At 28.8% G+C, this 26818-nt stretch overlaps 1 protein-coding gene across 1 annotated transcript in view; it reads right to left on the bottom strand.

Moving 5' to 3' along the window:
- Window positions 1–17198: 17198 nt before the first annotated feature.
- Window positions 17199–26818, bottom strand: part of LOC107440516 (mitochondrial ribosomal protein L23) — a gene marked incomplete in the record, with an annotated part of 11908 nt that continues 2288 nt past the window's right edge. Inside the window, 2 exon segments of the mRNA XM_043047542.2 lie at window positions 17199–17459; window positions 23221–23374. Of these exon segments, the coding sequence (XP_042903476.1) occupies window positions 17304–17459; window positions 23221–23374 (310 nt within the window).

Here is a 26818-nt window from a genome sequence, read left to right as displayed (position 1 = left end):
AATGAATTCAAAATATTTTTTTTAAATTAATTGTCTTATTCTGGAAAATATTTCAATTTTAACAAAACTTCAGTTATTATATTCTAATATTTGGGTATTAATTTATCAAAGAAAGCTAATATTTAAACTGCGAAAGTAAACTAGCACATTGAATTTATACCAAAATTAACAATTTAAAGCTTTAAAGAGCTTTTTTAATTAATTTTAATTCTTTAGATTAGCTAATAGGTTGATTGCAATTTAAATTAAAAATAATTTTATTTCGATTTTATGCAATAAGATATTAAAATATTAGTTAAAACGATTTTTAAAAATTATATATTTAAAATAATAGTTAAATATAAGGTAATAATTTAACCAAAATATTATAATATTAAAAAAAGTATAGTGATATTATACTGAAAAGAAAAGTATGGTTAAAACTATCCAAATATGGTAAAATTTACCGCTTTATGAGAACATCAAAAAGCGCTGAAACTTTTATCGAATCTCGTTGGTAACGATTAAGGAAAAATTAACAATAAAATATTATTTTATAATATGCATGGTAATTTTCATCATGATACCTTAGTGCATGGCAGAGAAACTATTTATTCGATGAATTTTACTCTTTAATTTAGTATTTTTTACTAAATGTGTGGTAATAAGAAGTATTGCTTTATAAACCAGAATTTCTGGTAAATTATTACCACCATATGAACCGAAAAATTACCAAATTACTAATTTAAGTACTGTATATTTTGGTTTTATTAACCAGAATTATGGGTTCCTATTTTTTAACCAGAAATATCATTACTATACAGTACTGTAATTTTACTAGATTTTTTTCCGTGTAAAACTAATGTATATTAATTTTTGCATTAAAAGCAAAATTTAATTATTTTTAACAAAGGTTTATCAAAAAATTCGAAACGTAATATAAATTTAAATATACGAGAACAGCAATAAAGTTAATATAAGACATACAATGTTAAAGTGAAAATATCTTTGTGAGTCTAACAGCGCTTGATTAATTTGAAATGTATTAAATAATGTTAAGGCTAAAATAGGAAACTTAGGGCTAAAATACCATTCATAATTTTTACATAGCTCTCGAATCCTTTATATATTTCAATATTTCATTAAAAAATATAAAACAAATCAAATTGTCTAAGTAGTCTATTAATTGAACTAAAAAGCTTAGTTCAGAATATTAAAACACTAATTTATTAATTTCATCATGCAATCGATGATCTATGCTTAAGAATACAATCGAATTTTAAATATATCCCATTCATATTATTTTCCAAAATAGTACGCGCCACTGCGCATATCTTTTTTTAGATAGTAAAAGAAAGAAATGAAACAAAAATAACCAAATTCTCTAATTAACCATTTTAAACCGATTACTGTGATCCCCTAATCTCTAAAGGGAACCCTTTTTTAAAAACGAAATTCCTGAAATAGAAATTTTTCGTCTATCATATGATGCGGAGACGGCGGATCGGTCTCTCAGCATCTTTGAAGACCAGTGAAAGGAGCGCTTACATAAATCTATTTTTAGTAACTTAAGACAAACACGCAGACTACAACTGATCCAAAACATCACAATCCCTTCAAAAGGCAGACGATGATAAGAAATTGAAAGGATGCGTATTGCAGGTAATAATAATGTGATTATCGCCATGAAATAGTTTCTGTTTTTTAAACTAACTGTGACCTAATTAAAATAAAAACAAAAACAAAAGGATTCCGACATTTAACGCATTGCCGGTAGATGGAAACACCACTCAAAATATTCTTTAAAAAATGGTCGTCATAGTTATTTTTGTAAACTAGGAAGTAAATATGAAGGTTATTTATGATAATTACAGCAGAGCATTAATTAAAACAAAACATAAACAAGCCTGTGATCTTATAACACTTACCGTCAACAGTAACATGAATGATGATTTAGGCTCTTGTAGCTGGACAAATTAGATTAGATTACAGTTTAAATTGTTCTTTGGTAAATCTACCAATCATATTAATGAGTTTTTAAAAATCATTATTATTTCATCAACAGTTTCAGGAGATGAGTTGATTATTAAGACTCATGACAAACGACTCATGTTGATGCAAAAAGCTTATAACAGCCATAAGCGGAAATATAGTTTACAATCTCGATGGTCAATTTGGTTTTGTTTTAATTAGTCTTAATGCTTATTGCATGGATTCATAAATCACAGATTAATACATCATCTATCTACTGTGCATTACTCTGGACTTGTGGGTGAGATACTTGAGAAAGGAAAGATTCGCGGAGGCTGCGCTGTTACCATAGCGACTAGGTAGCGGCCCCTCATCCGGGTTTTGGGAAAAGCGGGCAACAAAGTGACGTCACAACTTCTCAGATGGTGAAATCATGTTGAACACGAAAACATCCTATAAATAGACAATATCTGTAAAATATCATATAAAGCTGTTAGATATTTATTCCAAAGTCGGATTTCCTAGGATTAGTCTGCAGGATTAATTCCCATCAAATGTCATCTCAATGCCAAAAAATATCTATATATAGACATTTATATTTAACAAAAATATTGCTTAACTTACACTATAACCAATTATTTTTCTTTTGAGTTTATTTAATTTGAATTTTAGAAAACTTTTGAAGCATTTTATTGTTATTTTCTCCTTTATCTGTGCATTTAATAACTGCTCTGAGAAGAAAAAATGTAATATGATTCAATTTCTTATAGCAAAAGTTCAAATTTATAGAAAAATTTTAAGAATTATTAAATTAATCTCACTTTTCGCTTTATTTACGCAATAAAATTATTATATATATGAATGCCGGCATAATCATCGGTTGTGCAAAATCCTAGTTTGTAAAACTAGAGGTAGAATTTTGTCCTCTTAAAATTATTTATCACTTTATTAGATGGCAATCGCATGAAAAACGAGCTGTTACTCTTAATAATCAGAATCTGTGATAATATTCAGTTGTCATAATTAATACAGTGTTTCAAATAAATATAGATCCTCACAAATTTTTTTCATTAAAAAAATAACAGTCTGACTCAATAAATTGAACAATAAAAGTTAACCAACATTACATTTTAAAAAATTATACAGATATTTTTTCATTGTTTATGATTTAAAACTAATATTCAAGTGTTTGATTTTACACATGAATAAATACACGGTCCATGGTCAAACTAAACTAAATGCGAAATCGTGAGCTCATTAAACCACTATCGTATCACTTACTAAATTAACTATTTACTAAAGCAGTAAATTGCTTCTTCTTCTTCTATTGGCCTCGACAGCCCCTTGTAGGCCAGAGCATTCCCTAGAACCTTCCTCCATTCTGCTCTTTTCTTTGCAATTGTTCTACAGTTAGTAATTCTTGGGTTTTTCAAATTTTCAGTAAATTGCTAACTAATTCAATAATAAACTATATTAAATAAATAATTAAGAAAATGACTTTGCCATTATTATACTCCGCAGCCTTCTTAAACTGCCGTTGTGTCGATTCCCTATATACCAATTAACCCAGTTTCCTCAAAATTAACGATGGTTTGAAAATTCAATTAAAGAAAATTGGAACGAGATAGAATGGTATGGTTTGCTGTGTTCTGCTCAAGAAGCCAGACATTTATTCTGACTAAATTTCAAAATTAGTCATAAAGTTCATCATAGATAGCTTTGCTGATTGAGAAAACTATTAAACAATGTTTTTTGTTGCATATAAGACTATTCAAACTAAAATATTCGAAACGGGCGTCTCTTCATTTTGTTTTCTGACTGAGATACCTTGAAAATGGTGGTTATTTTGAAAACATAGTTTTATGATTTCTCAAATAATCATCACCATCTGTTGACTACCTTCGTAACTAATTTTGAAGCTTAAAAAGAATTAAAAACTTGTTTTCTGGGTAGAGCGCAGCAAATCGTCTGCTTCTATTTTTTCCCCTTCATTTTAATTAATTTTTTAAATCACCAGTTGATATAAAAAGAATCCAAGAGTGAAAATTTCCTTTTATTTAAAATTTCTGAAGAATTGATTCATAATCAGAAGAAAATTCTGTTAAACATAACTATAAAAAAAAACAATGTTGAAGTTTTTGTTGCAATTTTTTTTATTAACATGTTAAGAGAAATATATTTATCTATTTTTCAAAACTCATTTAAAACAAAACTCGCAGCATTACCCGTTTACAATTCAATAAGATCTTGTTAAATTTTGATTCAGATTAGACAGAGAATATTGGTATATTAACGCTAATTCAAGAAATCTAAATAAAATCATTAAGTTAGTTATAAGTGCCGAATACTGTGCAAGAATATTATTTGAAAACACCAATTTCCGCCGTAGACTTATAAATGACAGTTACGTCGTCTTCCCAATATCTTCCCTCCCATAACATATATATCATAGAAATATAATATTGTTTGGAAATATGAAATTAAAACATAAATTCCATAACGTAATACAAAGCAATCAATTTGCAAGAATTGATTGCTTTGTATTACGTTATGAAAAAGAATGCAAAATTATTAAAATAGTGTTCGAGACTAGATCGAAATAAGTGGGCATATTTAATTATAAAAGAAAAAGAAATCTTATTATATGCTACTTACGGAAAATTGCGTCACTAGTTAGACTTAAAAACAGAATAAATCAAAGTCTATACACAAAATCGTCTGCGACCTAAATGAAACCATATACTGGAAAATAAGTTTATCGAATCGCTTTCTATAAAAAGATAAAACGAAAGAAATGTATTTATGTTTTAAATCGTCTGCCCCAGTTAAAAGACCATATGCTGGAAAATAGATTTATAAAATCGTTTTCTTTTAAACAATTATATAAAAGAAATGTATTTTATTAATTTTTTTATTTTTTTGCCATGTAATAATTTAAAAATTATCCGCTACATTTTCTTGTTTACCTTATTCACACGCGCACAAAATCCAGAAATAGTTACAAATGCAATTTTGAAACACAAGTGTTGTGTTTTATTTTAAATTTATTATTTATTAATTTATTGTATATTTTTAAGCCACTTGGTTGAAAATAATGCTGTTATCATTCGAATAATCAATTAACTGTCACCTGACATTTAATCAAACATAAAACATAGATATAGATCATCAAATATAATATATATTCCAATATATTCCTTCTCAGAATTAAGTCCCTGTTAAAAATTAAAGGTTGCAAATATTTTTGCTATTTTTCTTGTTTTTATTGGAAAAATTGAATATTTCAAGTTTAAAGTATGAAGGTTCAATTTATGCCAAAATTAACAAGACGATATTATCTCATTTATTCAAGCAATACATCTCTATAACTTAAAATAGTTTTAAAAATATTTCTGTTTGTTAAATTAAAAGCTAATTAATTTGTATAACACTCATTGTTTAATTTATCTATGGGATTTTTGTTTAAATTTTTGTTATTATTTTAAATTCTGGGAATAAAAAAACGCATTTTGAATGTTCTTTATAGTAATATGGTAACTAAATATAATTACTTAAAAATCTATATAATTCTGACGTGCAACTTTATATGAAATTAGGATAAGTAAATTATTAGAAGACATTATATGAAATTATGACAATTTAAAGATTTAGATTTTGAAAGAAGAAGAATGTAACAAAATAATTACTGAAATATTTTTCCCCTTTTTATTTAATCGATCATTCTTATCTTCCTTACTGCAGTAATCAATTACAGATATAAAGTCATTAAGAATAAAGAAAATATTTCTGATAATTTTGAATGATTCCAGAACAGCAACGTCAATATGTTATAAAACAAATATAAGAAATAACTTGATTCATAGTTTCGAAACTGAACAAGCGTTCATCATCAAATAATTTTATCTACAAAAGTAAACAAGAAAATGAATCTTTCCTATTTATCTGCTCTTATTTTTAATAACGTTGATATAATTGTTGGGATTAAGTTAATTTTAATAAAAATTTTATCGAAAAAAGCAAACAAGAAAATATATGTTTTCTTTCTATCTGTTTTAATTCTTAATTTCGTTAGCATTATCATTTGGAGTTAGAATAAAAACTTTCGAGTGATCATAGTAAAAAAAACAAAAATCAGAAATCTGATCTTTCTTTTAGGAAAAAAAATTAGTAAATAGTTAAAAAGGGCAAAAACTAGCTTTTACTGCATTTAAAAAGAATTGTGTTATTTTTTCGAACCAAATTTCAAAATTAGTCACAAATCTTGTCAGTAGAGGGAAAATAATGAAAAAATATTTTATGATGTTTTCTAAATTATCGCGATTTGCAGAAACAAGGAGGTTTAGTCTGAAAACAAAATTTAACAAGGACCCGAGAAAAAATTAGAATAGTTTGATATGGCAGCAGAAAACAATGTGTTATAATTTTTCTCTCAGCACAGCCCTATTTCTTGACAAGCATTATGGCTTATTTTGAAATTTGGTGGAGAAATTTTGGGTTCCTAGTTAAAAGCCGGAAAACCGTAGATACCTTCCCCATAAATACCTTAATTAACCGCTTTTTGATAGCATCGGATATTTTTGAGACATTCAGGATATTAAAACAGCTGAAACGGCATATAATTTTCCTCGCTACACTACAACACGAACTACAGTGCACAATAAAATACAGAAAAATGTTGATAAAAAGTGGAACTATTTATGTACAAAAAATATAGGCTTCGTTACGCAAATTTATAAAGTTAATTTGGAAACTGTACTACCTTTAGTTCTCTTCGAATTTTTATCTAAAGCACGAGATTTCATTGCCATTTCTAATTAATTCACGACCCAAATGTATGACATAATTCAAAGGATTGACTCTTGTGAATTATATTTATTTACATATATATACATATATATATACACACAGTCGAAACTCGCTAACTTGAACACGCTTAACGTGAATTTTTTTAACGTGAACTAATTTTCGATTCCCCGTCAAACCTGTGCTAATTATATAAAGTACAAAAACGAAATAATTTTTAAAAAAAATGTTTTATAAATATTTTTTAGCATATGCATATGTTTTCAGAAATGTTGACAATCTTTTGACTTGATAGCAATAAAGCACCTATTAATAGTAAATAGAAAACAAAGAAAAGGAATGTCTATAATCGAAATAGACAATAATATGCATTAATTATAGACTACACTGAGAATTTTTTAAGCCACCTCATATCTAACAAGCATCATCATCGATTTTAGTTACATCTGTGCTCACTATATCACTATGACAAGGACAAAATAAAATGAAAATTAAAAATGTTTTATAAATATTTTTTAGAATATGCATATGTTTTCAGAAATTTTGATACCTATCCTCTGACTTATTATTAATATCAAACTTCTCTTTTGAACCAAAAAATTATAAAGAAAATGATTAAAATGTGCGAAAAATAACCCCTCAAAAGCAGCTATTAATTATCATTAAAAAACAAAAGAGAGAAATGCTTTTAAGCGAAATAGACAATAGTATTCATTAAATATAGGCTACATCGTATTTTTTTTAATCCGCCTTTTATCATATTTGCATCATCATCGATTCTAGCAACATGTGTGTTGAATATATAGAGGACAACGACAAAATAATTTTGTTTTAAAAAATGATATATAAATATTTCTTAGCATATGTATACGTTTTTAGAAATTTTGTCACCTATTATTTCATTTGATATAAATATCAAAATTCTTTATTGAACCAAAAAATTATAAAAGATTATTAAAGCGTCCGTCAAATGTCCCCTCATGCGAAGTGTTTAATAATAATTAGAAAACAAAAGAGAGCAATGCCTAGTAAAAAAAAGACAATAAATACAGACTGCATAGAGTTTTATACCCTCATCATATCTTGTTTACATCATCAGCAATTGTAGCGACACCTGTGCTGACTAAATAGTGTGACAAGGATGATATTAAAAAATTTGAAAAAAAATATTAATATTTTTTAGCATATGTATATGTTTGCAGAAATTTTGACACCTATCCTTTGACTTAATATTGATATCAAAGTTCTGTTTTGAACCAAAAAATTGTAAAAAATTATTAAATGTCCGTCAAATGTCCCCTCATACGTAATGTTTAATTTTAGTTAGAAAAAAAAGGAGAGCAATACCTAGCAGAAAATAGACAATAGTAGGGGAGAGTGGGGTCAATTGTAACATTTTTTGCTTAACTATTTCTAACTAACAAAAAACCCAATATATTATTAGTATTAATTGACAGACGAGTAAAGTAGACTATCCTTTACTAGAAAAAAAATAAATACCTTATTTTAAATGTTATTATATTAGTGATTAACAATTTTTGACAGTAGCGCACTTGTTACAATTGTCCCCACTTACGGGGTCAATTGTAACAGTTCATAAATTCAACTAAAACATAGTTAATTATACATATTATCATAGTTGTGATATATTTTTTTATTGATTAAAATAGTAGTGATATTTTAGGAGTAAAAATAATAATGAGCAGAGACCTAAAGGGTTAAACTTTTAACTTTAAGGGGTTAAAAATTTTAATTTATGCTGTGAAAGGTGACAAATGAAATAATGCACATGCAACATAATATAAATGATATAGGAAACTATTGGTGGTTCTTAAAGAGTTAAGTAATGATTTGTAAACATAAGATTATTTATTTTCAGCTGTTACAGTCGTCCCTTTACTTATTGTTACAATCGTCCCCAGGTCGCCATTTCAGCTTCATTTGTTAAAAACAATGCTAGTTAATTAACAAAACTAATCTTTTTTTTTTAAATGTTAATTAAGGTGTCCACTTACATATTCGGTTAATAATTTTTATTTGTTTAAACAAAAATACTATGTTACAATATAATATTGTAACACCAAAAAAAGTACTTACGTAGCGTGAAAATATTTTTTGTGATATAACTCTTTCAAAAGTACATAAAAATGGTTGCCAGCAGGCGTGTACACGTAGATTTATTAAATGCACCTTGTGCGCCACGTAGGAACCGAATCTAGAACCCGACACTCGAAATATTTGCTCTGTTACAATCGTACCCTGTTACAATTGACCCCACTCTCCCCTATACATTAAATCTAGGCTACACACATTTTATTGACTCGTCTCTTGTATTATTTGCATCATCATCGATTTTAGCGACACCTGTGCTAACTATATAGAGTGAAAGAGCAACAGAATTTTTTTTAAAAAACAGTTTTATAAATATTTTTATCACGGTAGCAACAAAATAAATAACTTTAAAACGTAAAAAAAAAAAGTTCAATATTATTTTTCATACAATTATGTTTTTTTAAAATTTGCTAGAACCAACCCAATTATTTTTAAGTTATATAAAATTATACCGACCCTCATACAAATAATGGTTGGTTGGTTCTAATGTCACTTGCCACACGGGCAAGCCTGCTTGGTGAAACCGAGCAAATTTAAGGCAGAGTATGCGTTTTTTATTTTTCAGTGGCGCCATCTATGGCCAAGAATTCGACTTCTGCCACATCATACGTCACACCTGTTTATAAGGCGGACCCATTCATACATCCATTCATTCATCCGCAGATCGTAACTTTGACCTGAATCAGAGAACGATCGATCTCCAATCCAGTACCCCCAGAGGTATTGATTTGTTATGGGAACATGGAGGACTTTGCGACTCGACAGAATTTTAACGTGCATCAGCCACCAACTACACGGGGAGTCTTCGGCCGGTAGGGTTCGAACCCACGAACTCTCGGACATGGGCCTAGTGCCCTACCGACCAGGCTATACCGGCCTATACAAATAATGAACTTCGGTATATGTTCGCAAGAAAATAACACTAATAATAATCGAATTAATGTCGCCGAGAGACCGAGCGGTTAGCCTGCCCGACTGTGAAACCTGTGACTGCGGGCTCGAAACTCACTCAGGGCATGGATATTTCCTTCTCTGTGAGTTGCTATGTGATGTATGAATGTGGCCCACCCTATAAACGGGTATCTGCGGTAGTGTGGCGTGGGTAGTGTTGCTCGCCTTCCTGATTTAGGTTCATAGGTGCCCACGGCATATCGTTAAATGAGTCCATAAGCCTTTAAAATGTCCAAGAGGATAGAAGAAACTCTGAAAAACCTCGTCCAAGCAAAAGCCGAAGCATTGTTAAATAATTGTTTATGTTAGACTATTTCAAGGATTCATGCCCGAATTGTATTTCATAGCTTCCAATGACAGTAAAAGTTGTATATTCTTTAAATACCAAGTTAGGACGATTGTTCGGAATATCAACTCAATGCGTCAAAAGTGATATTATTACATTACAAATTAAGTAAAATATTTATTCTCTTCATATCATTTACCATTAAAATTTAAAAATATTCTAGCTGCTTCATTACAAACATAAATATAGATTTCATAATTAAATATATATTCTAATAGTTATGGATAAGCGTTAATTTCTTAGATTAATGCTCATAGCTTGGATAACACTTTTTAAGTATTATGGGCTATGGCCTTTTATATTAGAGAAATAGGTACTTGATGGTTTTGAAACAGCTTACATTCAAAACTGATTTATGTAAAGTTTTTAATGATATTGCTTCTAATCCCCGAATCTGTACATATAAATCAATTTCATAAATCTTCAAAGTGTTTAAGAAGGTAGAAGAGATTCTGAAAAAAATCTAAACAAAAATCGGGGCATTTTAAATAGAGTAAATATTTTATTTTCTTAGACACCTTTAAGATTTAAAAATATTCTAGCTGCCTCATTACAAACATAAACATAAATTTCAAAAGTAATAATGTATTCTAATGGCCATGAATTATCTTTAATTTCTTACTTTAATTTCTTGCTCTTTTAAGTTTTATTATACAAGAAAAATAGGTACTTTTTTATCTGGAAAGGATATGTAGAGTTACAATGGAATGATTTTCAAAGCTTTCTTCAACAAGGCTTTGAAAAAAATATGAAGAAGTACAGTGAGAAACTAAACAAACTAAATGTTGAAATCATAAATCAAAATGTCCAAATTCGGCCGATTGAAAAGATCTGCCCACTGTAAATCTTGGGGAGTTTAAATAGGAAATGCTCCAGAACACACAGTATTCTCCAAACTATACCTTACCATTCCCTATTTTCTTTTTTTCTTTCAGCGAAATAAATCGAAAAAATTCATTTTAAAAAACAACTCAAAAACTTCACTCCTTTGCACGTAGACTAAATTTGTAAATCGTTTGGGAGGCGGATCTATATCAGTGTTTCCCAAAGTGTGGTACGCGTACGAGGTACGGGTACCACACGGGTACGGGGACAGTTTAGCAGGAAGGGCACGCGTTCTTATTATGCGAAATATCTTGCAAAAAACGAAAATTTCAAAAAAATTTATTCTAAAACAAAGCTAGCCATGAAAATTTACGATTACGTATTTTTTTATTGGCTATTTTTTGCAGAGTTAACACTTAATATCACTTGTAATTTTCAACTTTTGTGCAATTTCTTTATAGCAAAAATAAACTTATTTTTTAAAAAAATACATTCATTTTTTTATTAGTGGTACACAACGTTACGAAAAATGTAGAAAGGGTACACAAAAGTCATAAGTTTGGGAAACACTAATCTAGATAATGATGGAAGGAAAGAACAATATTGACTATTCTTATTAATCAGATTTATGAAAAAAGCGACGTGATGTATGCGTTCGAACTAAGTGGATATTTCCTATTGTTACTAAAATTTCACTTTTGGCCAAATCTAGTCAAGGATGCCTAAATTACTGTGGGTGAGGAGTTTTCAACCCACTTATGCCCACGTACAAAAAGTGGTCTATATATGAATCTCCTTAAATTACCTATCATTTTAACTTTAAAAATGTAATGTGCCTTACTTCAGATTCTATTATAAATGCATATATTATTAATATAATTTAATATGGTTGGCAGAGCTACCTCGTTTCTGAAAAATTAATCCTAGCAATTAAACAAATTATGCTACCACTTTCTTTGTTTTGGAAAATAGAAACTGTCCTTTCAAGAGAACACTACGCACAAATGGGTTAAAATATGCTCTATTTAGTTGTAGTTAGGATTTCAAATTGGGCACGATCTTTTGCAATCAACACAAACAGTTTTAATAGTAAAATTATTTTCTTAACAATATCATAGAAGCAAAAATTCGTTTTATAAACGTTTTCATGCTAAGTGAACATTAAAAAAAGATATTTTGGAAGCTTCTTTTAAACTTTACTATACTTTAATTCATTTTGAGTGATCTGGAATCGAGGTTTTAATAATTATTTCAAACAATTATGCAAAAACCTACTTTTTGAAGAAAAAAATTAAAATAATAAATGCAACTTCATAATTAGATATCAAGGAATTTTCAGACAACGCGTTCAGCCCATAGTTGTTTCTATTGGTGTCTGTATATAAATGTTACATTTCTTTTTTAGCGATCGATCACTTTTTGTCAAGCTTCTTTTACTTTCTTTTGAACGTGGTCAAGTGGCCGAGTCGATAGACCTAAGAACAAGACTCAAAAAGTCAAGAGCTCGTATTCCATGAAGAAAAAATCAATGCTTTATATTCCTCTTATGCAGTTTTGGAAGATTGTAAGAATAAAAAAAGAAGATTTTTTATTTTATTTTTGTTAAATATACGGCCTTTGTTATAAGTCTGAGCACACCCCTAGTTTTGCAGAAATTTCAAAAGATTTTCAAATATACAATAACATCCAAAGTTTTCTTTGAAAGGAAAGAGTTATATACTGAGGCGACGAAAGTCATGGAAAAGCAATATGCAACGTAGTATCGCATACAAAATGTATGTTTAAGTAGTGCACAGGCAGGACTTTTATTTTTGTTCAAATTATTCATCTGAAAATGTTTATTATGTAATTATAACTGCAAGACGAGAATTCACAGACTTTGAAAGCGGAATGGTTGTTGGAGCTAGACGTATGCAACATTTAATTTCGGAAATTCAACGTTCTAAATCAATATTAAGAATGCGCAGCGAATACTATATTTCAGGTATAACCTCATTGGTATAGAGTAGTGGCTGACAACGTAAAATCACTGTGGGACGTGAGATGGGTGTGCAAGTTAGGACAGCTAGGTGAAATTTGGTTGTAATGAGATATGGCAGCAGAAGACAGACTCGAGTGCCTTTACTAACAGCAGGGCATATAGTCCAGCGCCTCTCCTGGACTCGTACTGTTGGACCCTAGACTGGAAAAAAGTATCTTGGTTAGATGAGTCTCGATTTCAGCTGGCCAGAGCTAATAGTTCAAAGTAATAATTCAACCATGTACAAAAGTTGTCAACAAGGCACTGTGCAATCCGTTGGCGACTCCCTTATGGTATGGACTGGGTCATATGGTCCGTTCATTGACATGGAGGTAGAAGTGTGCATTTGCTCTTGTACGTGAAGCATTTTTTTTCCTACGGGTAGCAATCTTACTTACACAGAAATCTTGCGCTATTAGTGTATTCGCACCGCTGTTATGTTGAAGATAAATTCAAATGTTAACATCATGGGACAGTCTCGTGTGCTCTACAATTATTCAAATATGTCAAAGAATATATCAGGAATTTAATAATTTCATTAATTGGCCAATAATTGTTAAAATAAAATGTCAATTAAGATGACTTATAAACCTTGATTGTATTGGAAAAAAAAAAATTGTAGTATGGAATGTTTTTTTCCCCCTCACTGTTATTGTATGTGCAACTTTTAACAACATTTTACAGTTTAGAAAAGTAAATAATTAAAAAAATATATTTATAATGTTGTATTGCAGCTTTTGTCAATCTCTATAATTTTTTTAAACTATTAGCTCTTCTAAAATTCAGTTCTTTGTAAAGGTTCTTATACCAATAAAATACATTTATTAAAAAACTCAATAAAAAAAATTAGTAGAAATAAATATTTTAATGTTTCTTGACATATTTCTCACAGAATATTCATTGCAACAATAAATATTTAAAAGAAAGGTTTTTAGAAATATTTTTGTGTATTTTATTTTGTTAATGTTCTTTAAAAGTTAAACTTTTTAAAAGATGTTGGGTAACTGCGAAAATAAAAATTAAAGTAATCGTAAATGAGAAAAACAGTTTGTAAGAAAAATTGTGGTCTGTGTTTTTTTCTGTTCTACTCAATTTATAAATTATTTCAAATGAATTATTAGTTCGAATGAAAGCATGTTTTCTTTCACTAATTTTAATTGCTTTATTTAATCTATACTCTAAAACTGCTAATTTTAAAATTGCATGTCTTCACAAAATTATTAATAAAACCTTTATAAATGCCTAGATGAAACATTTTTTATTTTTAAATCAAATGAAAATATTTTTTAAAAAGTACAAAAAGTTAACTATAATTAATAATTTAAAAAATATAATTAGGCATTTTAAATACATATTCAGGAATTACATAAATGACATCTTGTCGTAAGTTAAAGCCATTGAAATTTTATAACAAAAAGCCAAAAAAAAGGAGAAAAAAAATAACAATTTTCTATAGTGTCTATAATTTATTTATCAAATTAAAAAGAAATTGAGCTTTCAAGAAGAAGAATGAAATAATAATACAGCAATATAGCTTTTGTTCTTTTCAGCATGGCTTTTTAATATCCAGATTTTTCTTTAATTAAAAAAAATATAGATTTCAAGCACCAAGACTGGCTTTTCTGTATTTTCGAGGTTACTATAATCCATATTGTTAGAAAAAAAAGGTGAAATATGTATTAGAGACGAGGCTATTTCTTTAAAAATGTGTTCCAAATACGAGGAAAGAATGTTCTCTTTGGATAAGTAATATGGTCAGCGGGCTTTCACACTGACTTCACAGTCACTACAGGGAAGAATAAAGAGTAGTCTCCTTCTTTATATCTCCACGATCGACTGAATAAGGTTATGTTCAGCTACTTGGAGACCACTTGCAGCCAGTGATGAACTTCATGTGACCAAACAATGATGGAATTTTTATAGATGACAATGTGTTATGTCACCGCGCCTTTAATTGTTCGCGACCAGTTTGAAGAACATTCTGGACAATTCTAACGAACGATTTGGCTATCTAGATCTCCTGACATGAATCCCATTGAATCTTTATAGGATATAATCGAACGGTCAATTTGTGCACAAAATCCTGCATCCGCAACACTTTCACAACTATGGCCATTTATTGAGGCTGAATGTTCACTCAAGAGACTTCCAATTATTTGTTGAGTCCATACCAGGTCAAGTTGCTGCAGTTCCTAGAGGAGGTCTGACACAATATCCTACGACTTTTGTCACCTCAGTAAAAACGTTCGCACTATATTGCTCCTCCTAAATAAAGGTTAAATTAACACAATACCAATTCAGTCTGAAACTTTTAAAGTAAATGATTTTTTTAAAACCGTAGCTAAAAGGACAAAATGTTTTCCATACTTTCTACCACAGTTTATTTTGTTCTATATCACAGTTTTAACAACTTAAGTGTAAAGTTTAAATGACAAATTATCAAATAGCTGTTGTATCTATTTCTGGCATTACAGGGTGCAGTAATAAAATTTCGATAAGTGCTTCATTAACATGAAATTTTATCGATAACATTTCCCAGAAATAGAGACAATATTTGATAAGAACAGTGAAAATACAATAAAGCTGTTTTGCAATGGGTTCCCTTCCTCAATGATATAGATCTTTAAACTTTTTCAATAATTTCCAGTGCTTTTTGTCTTAAGGCCTGTTTACGCGATCCAAGTTCTTGAACCTGAGAAATTGGAGGAATTTCTCTGTCCAAGAAATTGGATGATTCATCGACACTATCCAAGTTCTTGAATGTCACCGATTGGTCGGAAGAAAAACTTGCATATACGTATTATTCATTTTCAACATTATAAAATCATACTTACATAAGTTTAAAATAACTAAATAAATTCATATTAACACAAATAAACTGTAACAGATCAATTTATTTGGACTGAAATATATGAAAACAGACAACAAAATGACATAATCTGATGCCTGCTTGTTGACGTCACAAAACCTAAGACGCTGATTCGTTAAGGTAGAACATGTTCTACTATCGTCCAAGGACTTATATGATCGTTTACACCATCCAAGCTCAAGACAAAACAAGTTTCCATCAATTTCAATCATTCTTCGTCCAAGAACTTGAATGGTCTAAACTGGCCTTTACTCCCTAATTAAATTTCAATTAAGGCTTTTGTTATGATAAAAAAATTTCATACATTCAGCTGAAATATAGCCGTTATTTTGGAGATGCAATACAATGTGGTAAATGGTCTTCATGGTACTCTATGACGGTTTCCAGCAATAAAAAAATTTGAGGTTAGTGCATAGCACTGAGTGAACAGATCCAATTAAAATCAGTGATCTCTTTCTATTTATGCATATTTCAATCCATAAAATGACAAAATGCAGATTTGTGTAGTACTTTATGAAGGGTTTCTGTGACACCACTGGTTGTTTTGAATTTATGCCTTTGTTGTATACATGTATGGAGAAAAAAGATGTCATTTTTGTGTATGGAGAAAAAATATCTTATTTTTTGACGTTCACATGCTTATTTCCTTCATCACAATGCGGAAATTTTTACATACCATAAAATGTTTATATATTTTGTGCTGACCCAAGAATCATGTCAGCATTGTCGTTGTCAACTGGCTGAATCTCTACACGGAAACCAGTTGATTTCATATAATATGGTTTTGGATGACCAAATGGGAAAGTTCATTTTATTAATCTTCCTGAATGGCCAGCTTAGCCGTTTTAAAAAGAACATCTTAAAAAAAAGAAAGCAAGTTATAATATCAGATTTTATGCTTTTATCTAACAATTCAAATCCAATTTTTTTAAATTCTCTTTTACAGAGATAATTAGCACAGAAGAGCTCAGAGATTTCAGATTCCCAAAAACCATTCAGCTACACTAAGACTCATTTGAATATAACTTAATAAATTAAATTAAAGCCAGTTACAGAAAACTCATAACTTAGAAATTCGTAAACAACTGAGTCTCAAATTACTTTTTGCTATAGGAATGCTTTTTTAATCTTAATAATTTGTAAAATTTTTAATTTATTTAATTCATGATATGAAGGAAAGTAAAATAGATAAATGAAACTTGAAGGCACCAATGGACAATAAATTAAGACCAAATATAACACACGAAAAAGAGGCATTATTCGCATTTTAAATATTACAACAAAAGGAACATGAAAGTTTTTTTTCTTAAAAATTACACGAATTGATTAAAAACTATTTTATTTAAACAAATCTAGTACAATTTAACACCATTCTTCTCTGTAATTATACATACACACAAAGAAATTATTATAAAAATAACTATAATTTAAAACCATGAAGGTACATCCATACGATCTGAATTTCTTTCACGTTGTTTCACGAGGCCTTCAGCTTGATCCATTAAACGTTGTTGATCTTTATCTTTTTTCTCTTGCTTTTCTTTAGGAAAAAGATCAGGAAACTTAAAAACTTGTCCATGTGGCTAAGAGATAAATATATAATGGTTAATTTGACTAAGTGTTTTGATATAAATGTTTGATGTAAAAAATAAAATGAATGTAAAAATTTAAAATGAATGCCAAAAATAGTTAAATAAGAGGCCGAATAATCAAGTAATTGAATGCATAACTGGCGTAAATTGAAAAATCTAGTTTCAAGGTAATGTATTTTATTGCATGTTTTATAAGTTAGAAATCAAATAAGAATAATTTGTGTTTTCAGTTAACTGTAATACACACCTGACACTGAAATAACTAAACAATTTAATTTCCATTTGAATGTTATTAATTTATAAATTAATACATTATTTACTTACAAAATTGCTTTCATTCTCAGATGCAATAGCTCAATTAATGCTAATTAAATAAGATGCATAATATAACTTTTTTTTTAGATATTTCCTGTTCTAACAAAAATAATAAAAAGAAAAAAAATAGTGCAAAAGTCAGTTTTTAAAAAATTCAACATGCAAAAGGAAATATATTTTTGACCTTAGTCACTTGCGTCAAAACCAGCTCCTTAGTTACAAAACTAGCTCAATTTACTTTTTAAAAAAATTATGAAGAAAAATATTATTTAATATTTTTCCCCAACAAAATTTTAAAACATATTTTTTTTAAATGGTCTTTTAATACAACATAAATAAATTGGACACATAAACTTAAAAAGGATTTGAATAATAAATAGAATAAAGACAGCAATAATAATAAGGCTTCACCCAGCATTAAATATTGGATTATTATTTATGCTGACAGAGTTTGGACAAGTTCATTATGACCTAACAAAATTACTTTTCAACCATAATGTCTTAAAACTGAGCATGTGATCAAAAACTGAGGCCATGCAAGTGCATGTTTGATTCAAGTGGTCCGGGGGGGGGGGGTGANGGGGGGAGTCATGATATGGTTTTGAATCCCCGTTCAAGCATAAAATATGTAAAACAAATGCCATAACTTCAACTTCTAAAAAGTATCCATCAAAAAAGTCTTAAAATGGATGTCTAATTTTCTTGGTCGTTAAAAGGCATTATTCCTCAGCAAGAAACTCGCCTATTAGAAAGAGTATGTGAAAATTTTAATATGCTTTTAATACTTTTTATTTTTCACAATGATTCCTGATGAAGCAATATATTACATTTTAAGGGTAATTGTGACACAAAGTAAAAGTCCTGAAAATTGTTTGGGCAAAACAAATTAATAAATATATGCACAATATATTATACTTTATCTTCATGAAACTAAAAATGACTATAATAAATGGCAATTACAGTAACACATAATAGCACAGAAATATAATTTTGAACAATCAATCTTACTGTCCAAAATTATTCCATAATTGTTTAAAAATATAGTTCAAACCAGAGTTGTCAAGTTTTTTTTCATGGTGGAAGAAACCAAAACTATAGTATGTTTGTCTTTGTATGAATATTTGTGTTTTACTCATGTTATTCAGCTCTATTTATAGAGTAGGTATTAATAAATTTTTCAGTTTAATGTTTAATTCAAATAATTATTAGATAAAAGAAATTTAGTTTTATTAAATTTAAATTAGTACACAAAAGATATACGAGGGCTGCTATTTATATTTCTGGCCTTGGCAACAGTAAGTGTTGCTAGGCGACCGCAGACGATTTTAATCGAAAGTTTGATATTTTTAAACATAAATTCAGCAGACCATTTACCATTATAGCTTCATTTGTGTTGTTGAAAGTAAATTGAAAAGTTCTTCTCTTTCAAAAAATGGAATTGAATCGTGAACATTTTCGTGCCATTATTTTTCATAACTTTCGACGTGGATTGTCAAGACAAGAGTGCTTCGATGGACTTAATTCTTTATTCAGCGATAAAGCGCCATCCTACAGCACTGTAAAAAATTGGTATAAGGAATTTAATTGTGGTCGATGTTCGATCCAGGACGAATCCCGTGCAGGTCGTCCAAAATCCGTTGTTGTGCCAGAAAAGATCGATGCTGTGCGTGAACTGATAAAGCAAGATCGTCATGTGACATACCGTGAGATATTTTCGTCTTTGGACATTAGTATGACTAGCATCAATAAAATATTGCATGAACATTTGAGTGAATTTTTTTTTCCAGTTGGATCCCGCATAATCGGTCAAACGCTCAAAAAATGGCTTGTGTCGATTGGTGCAAGGAAATGTTGGAAAAATACTTTCAAGGTACATCAAAGGCTGTGTATAACATCTACACAGGTGACGAATCATGGATCTATGCATATGAGCCGGAAACAAAACAGCAATAAACTGTATAGGTCTTCCAAGACGAGGCAAAACCAACAAAAGTTGTTTGAGGAAGAAGCACATCGAAACAAATGATTGCCTGTTTCTTTGGCATTAACGGTCATGTGGCAACAGTGGCGTTAGAGCAACGCAGGAAGGTCAATTCTGAATGGTACACGACCATTTGTTTGCCAGAAGTCATCAGAGAATTTCGAAAAAAGCAGAAGAACAGGCGAATCATTCTTCATCATGACAATGCGAGCTCTCACACATCGACTCAAACAAAGGCATGTCTGGCGGAGCGAAAGATCAAACTGATGGGTCATCCGCCGTACCGCCCTGATTTGGCACCCAATGACTTCTTTTTATTCCCACACATCAAAAATTACGACCCCCGAAGAAGCGGTTGATGCATTCAAAACGCATGTTTTGGAGTTACCTCAATCGGACTGGAAAAAGTGCTTTGAAAATTGGTTCAAACGCATGCAAAAGTGTATTGATCATCATGGAGAATATTTTGAAAAACAATAAAACCAATTTCGATCCTACATATTTGCTTTTTCATTGTTAGGCCAGAAATATAAATAGCAACCCTCGTATTCTCCATGAACAATATTATTGAAGCAAAAATATAACACATCTTAACATTTCATTCTAGTGAAGTATGACAAATCTCTACAACCTTGCAGCATCTCCCACAAGTCAAGTCCAAACATTTTTCCAAGCAGTAAAAGTATGATTTTGGTTTCTAGCTTCATACCCAACTGCAATGGTACACTTTTCCTACAAATAAGAGAAAGAGCTAACACTGTCTTTCACTTTTTTCCTAACCCCACAAGTATCATTGCTCCATTCCTCTGACCATATTGCAGCAAAGAAGTTTAGTACTCTAAGTAAATTTTGGTTTTTAAAGATGGAAGTATGAAACACAAAACAAAGAATTTTGGAGTACATCAGTAGTAAGTTCACTCCTAATACTCTGAAACTTATGGACAAAGGCTATAGGAATGATATTAATTACAAGTATAAAATATTTGTGCTTACTAGAAAGTTAAGTTATAAACTTCTTTATTTCTTTAATAAACAGCAATATTAAATATACTAATTCTATTTTCCCAATAAAAAAATAAAAAATTAATCACTGGTAAATATATAGGTTAAGAATATACAGATTGACTTAGTAAAACATAATTTGTAGCAAAACAAAAATATTTTCAGAATTGGAGCTATTTAAAAATAAATGAGCTTTAAATCTCGTCAGTTTACTACCGTAGATATTCTGTGAGGACACAAATAGTATGAGCTTGAAATTTTTCAAACAGGATAGGTAAGGTTTACGACACCATGGCTTAAACCATCATGTTTAAAATACTACTACTCAAATCATGTAACAATTTTATCTGTACAATGCTTAAGTGTAATAAATATAACCTCGAACTAACACTCTATTATTAACTAAATTTAAATCCATAGAAAATGTTTGCTTTAAAAATGAAATAATAATTTAAAACTGAGAAAAAATTTATCATAATTTAATTTTCCAGTGATGTCGAAACTAAAACTAATTTTTAAAAAAAATATCCTTTTTAAAAGATTATACATTATTATTATTTATGCAAAATTGCAATTTTATAATAAATTTCAAACTTTGTTTAATGAATTCCAAAATTTCAACAAATATAAAAAAATTCTGTTATACCTTTTTATTTGATTTTAGTTAATTAGTTTAAGTAAATTACTAATAAAAAATATCAATTATTACTACATATGTGGGGTTTCCAACATGTTTCAGCCAAAGAAAAGGGGAAATTATTTCAAGTTTAAAATGATGACTTTAGAGGATTTATTAATAAAAATTATTACATTTATAATTAAAATTATTTATATTCAGTTTAATGATTCTATTAATTTTTTTTAACTTTAAAAAATCAGTTAATCAGAATTCATTTAGATACAGGATTCTATTTATAAGATAGAAATTTATCAAAAAGTTTCTTAACTTTAGTTTCTTANTTTTTACGTGCAGAACCGTCAGTGGGTTAAAGTTTAAAATGATGACTTTAGAGGATTTATTAATAAAAATTATTAAATTTATAATTAAAATTATTTTTATTCAGGTTAACGATTCTATTAATTTTTTTTAACATTAAAAAATCAGTTAATCAGAATTCATTTAGATACAGGATTCTATTTATAAGATAGAAATTTATCAAAAAGTTTCTTAACTTAAGTTTCTTAACATTTTTCATTAAATTAATATTATTAATTAAACTTTGAAAACAAATCTAACTCATATAAGATTTTTAATAGCATTTGTTAAAAATAAGTATTAGATAATCGAAGGGCTTATCAATTCATACTTTTTATTAAGTTCACTATTAAGAAAATATTGACTGTTTCTTTTTTCTTCATAAAATAAATCAAGAGTAATGAAAATTCATTTAATTACAAATATACTAAGATATATATAAGATGCAGTAATACTTTGTATGGTTAATGGACAGTTCCAAGTGTCAAATTTTGAGGTATTAGAGCTACAAGATATGCCACAAGAGTTTTTTTTTTTGGAGGGGGGGAATTATGTGTCAACATAGAACTTCAGAAATACATTTTTCAAATTACAAATTTAACTTTAATGGCAATTCTTTTAATTTTACAGACAGTAATTGGGACTTTCAAAGATCTCTTTTCCATCCCCTTCTCTCCAATGAAAACACTCTGCATTATAAATTATATTTTATCCATTTATAACACAAGTAGTGGGTGTTGAATGTTTTTAGGACTGTGGTAGATGAAGTCTTTAGTACTGCAATTATACATGGAACAAGTTTTTGCTATTTGTTATTTCTTGTAGAGTAATCAAAACAATTATAAAAATTAATGTCACTTTCAGTCTCAATTCATTCCATTATGCCTTGAAAAGCTTACATCATAATTTGAAAAACTTAGATGCAAGGGCAAGCAACAAAAAGTTGTGACTTTAAATACTCATTAAGAGTTTCTAATTAGACTTATTATAACTGCATATTTTAAAATTAGTAATCTTGAAGGATTTCTCAAGGTTTCGGGAAAGAAATATCTGCCTGGCATTTTTACCAAAATCACTTCTCTGACTATATTCCAGGTTTCCACTGATTCATTGAAAATATTTGAATCAAACATTAAAAAAAAAAATTAAGTATTCCATCAACCAGTTCTTGGCTAAAGGGGTTAAGGAGGAAGGGGCTCCAAAATTTTGGGACCAATGGCTATGTATTTAGAACTGCGCAACCTGTTTTATATTGATATGAAGTTGGATAGGTACATGAATCACAATAAGATAAAATATCACGAGATAGTTACTACATGGAAAAAATTGTCAAGACACTGAACAAAAAGCATAGTACAAAATTTTGGAATTCTTCGCCATCAAATTTTGTAAAAGGCAAAGTTTGTCCTAGATTCAGACCAAAATTTAATGTAAATTATATGCTTTTAACACAGAAAATGTATAAAAATTAAACTTACTAAACTAACAATGGCTAACTTGTAATCTGGATCTTTAATTATATAGTTTTTGTGAGTTCGTTTTAAATCTCCAGTTATAATTTTGGTATGAACTTGAGCAACATTAACTTTGTAGATTTGCTGGAGGTAATTTTTACAATCATGGCCAGTCATTCTGAAAAATAGAAGATAAAGTGAAAACAAATAGAATACAGATCAATTGCTTTTAAACATCTACAACATAAGTGACAGATTTTCCTTACAGTGCAATGTCATAAATATTAGATGCTAAATTGAGAAAAATTTGTCATCATAAGATAGAACAAATGAATAAATATTTTTTAAAGAAATAGATCAACAACAAAAGAATAACTAGAAACCAATCAATTAGAACACAAATAGATGATTGGTAAAAAAAGATCTGTTTTTAGAGTATTATGGTTAGGTGTGTTAACCCCTTTCAGTGGAACTAATACGAGACACCCTAAGAGAAATGACTATTAAATGAATTTAAGCAGCAGAAATTTAGGAACAGACCACAAATATGGCCTTAGTTAATTGTTTTAGATGCAAAAGTTAAATTTTTAAACGCCTATCACGACAAATCTGCCATGAAAACTCATTACATTAAGCATGTTTTTTAAACCATTAAATGGTAATTAAGGGTGAACAATTTATTTACTATGCTTAAACTATGTTTTAATAAAGTTTAAAAAAATAAGCCTAAAAAATCAAGAATATCCAAATATTATTTGTGCAGTGAGAACACTTATGACGATAATTCTTCTCTGAAATGGGATTTCAAAGTGAAGCAAGTTTGGAAAGTTGAAAGCATTTCCTTTTTTAACCCTTTGGCAGTCACATAAATAGGTAAATTCATTGTATGAGCATGACTACTAGAGGGTTAAGTATCTTTTTTAATTCCTATTTTAACAGATATAAGTTAAGTAAAATCAATGAAAATGTTTACAAAAATACAACTTTTGAGGTTTTCAATCTAACAGTTTTATCGAAGGTTTGAACTGTTAAACTTTAACTTAACTGTTAAACTTTAACTAACTTTAATATATACTAATATACAAGATTTTCCAGAAATTATATATTCCAATTTTACACTTTTTTACATTTTCTGAAAAAACATAGCCACTTTAAAATTTTCAAGATTTTTAATTTTAAAGAAAAAAAATATGCATTGTTTATGAATTCATTGCAATGAGGAACCTGCATGCGTAGGGTAATCACATTATCTTGATTATTTTAAATAGTCTATAACATAAAAATCTCAAAATTCAAATCAGTATGTTCAAAATTGACCTGTAATTTTAAAAATCATAACTCAAAATTAGCTTAAAACAAAACTAACTTCACGTGACTCAAAAAGAGGCGGGGATCGCTTATGACGTCAGTATATAGTACCTGAGTAAACAGAATTCGCCGAACCTAAATTTGTCATAAGGTATGGTGATGTTGTCTACAAAGGAATTTTATTCTAATACTTTTTTTTATTATTATTATTGCCAAAATTGAGTTAACTTTCTGGTTTAATGCAGAGAGAGAAGGATGTTTGGTTTGAGAATTGATATTTTTTAATCAAAAATATCAATTTTGTCATTCTAAAGTGTTGTAAGAAATAAGAACTGTTTCGAAATTTTTAGTGATGCAAAAGATTTTAAGCCACTTCCATTTTTTATTTTAATTCTTTTTACATTTTCCCTTCGCCCAACTACACAAAAATAAAATGAATTATTTTTATCTCTAAAATTTCGATTTCAATAAAGTAAAAAACAAAAGAACGTATGTTTTAGATAAGAAAGTTAAAGCAGAACGAAACGAAATAGGTCATTTAAATTAAAGAAAAATATTTATAAAAAGGAATAACCTGTACACGATTACTCTTTAAGAATAAAATCCTTTCAAAGAATAAAGTAAGAAAAAGGCATATTTCAAAAAGATCATTTCATAAACATTTTAATTCAGCATAAATAATGATTTCTTCAGAGAAGCCTAATCAAAAGAAAAACATTCTTATAAAATTAAAATATTACTAAGTACTGTAAAATGGTTTTATAACAAAATAATAAAGTTTCAGATAGTTCCCAATTTTTTATTCCCTTCTTTTTGGTCATCACGTTTGATGGCTTTGCACTAATCCTGTCATTTTTCGCCTTTTGGTACATTTATATTTATGTTTATATTATTAAATTTTATACGGTGTGTTAAATGTAAGGCTATTACAACGTGATACAATAAAACAATATATGCTGTAAGTGCTTGGAGTTATTTTTGAGAATGTTTATCACTGTCCTACAAGAGACGGCAAGCACTTTTACTGTATCAGAAGGTGATGAGAGTCGTATTTTCCCTATATTTTGACATCATCAGCCGAGATGGAGAAACTAACTGCGTTTCAGGGGGTGTGGCTAATCAAGCAATTTTAAATATTAATCACAAAATAACTAGTTAACCCACTGAACTGAAATTGGTGGCTATCAACATAAAATGGTTTGAAATTTTATATCAAAAAATTAAAAAAATACTACGCAGGTTCCTCGTTTAAGGTGTACAATGAAAATAAGAGAAAAAAATTATTGTTAAAAATAAAGTTGTTTTTGATACAGTTTTATATTAATGTTTATGTTTTTTTTTAACAATGACTATTATTTTTCACATTTTGTTGCATGCTTTTTTTCTCGTCTTGACATATCAAACTTGATATAAGTTACTTTTAAAATCCTTTTCTTGCTTTTTTATTTATGTATCTTTAAAAACTAATAGTGCAAAACAAAAGCTTAAGATAGAATTTCAGCTATGCAATAGAAAAATCAAGCAGCAAAAAATTCAAAATTGCGATTTTTATATAATTGGCAGTTTTGTTAACCAATAAAAACCAATTTTTTTTCTTTCAAAAATTAATTCTGTTTCATCAATTTTTTTTAAATTATATTTTAGCCTTTTTTCGAAATCTATTGTGAAGCACATACTTTGTTATTTCAATTGCACAGCAGATTGTCTTTGTTTATAAGTGAATCTGATAATGTTTAAAGAATCTTTCAATAAAAAGGTACAAGAATTTTTCAATATTAAACTGTGTATTTTTACTCAACTAAACTAAAGAAGAAAATCTGAATACAAATAAATCTATGGGCAATTCACAAAACTAACCACAGTTTTTGTTGTAAATAGAAAACTTGCATAGATTTAAAAAAATTTCATTTACATCTGAAAGGTACAACAAACCTCTAATTTTTTACATAATTTCCATGTACAGTACAGAACCCGTTATCCGGAAATCAGAAAACTGGAAAACCAGAAAACCGGAACGAAATTCGATAAATTTTCCCGCCATTTTTTAAACAAAATTTTTTTTTCCTTATAAGATTTTAGGATTTTTCTTTCTTTTTTGAAAGATGTTCACCTTACCATCATTTTGGAAATAATCATTAGTGTATTACTTCATCGTTTTTTCTTCTTTTCAAGATTATTTCCTAAAAAAAAATTTTTTTAGTTGGGTTTAACAATAAAAAAAACGGCTTTTTGTAGCGATTCAGAAAACCGGAAAAATCAGTTATCCGGAATAGTGATGGTCCCGATCGTTCCGGATAATCGGTTCCCTACTGTA

This window comes from Parasteatoda tepidariorum, chromosome X2 (genome assembly GCF_043381705.1).
Source record: "Parasteatoda tepidariorum isolate YZ-2023 chromosome X2, CAS_Ptep_4.0, whole genome shotgun sequence".
NCBI lineage: Eukaryota > Metazoa > Arthropoda > Arachnida > Araneae > Theridiidae > Parasteatoda > Parasteatoda tepidariorum.
Note: the sequence above shows the minus strand (reverse complement) of the source record. Positions and strands in the feature narration are given on the sequence as shown.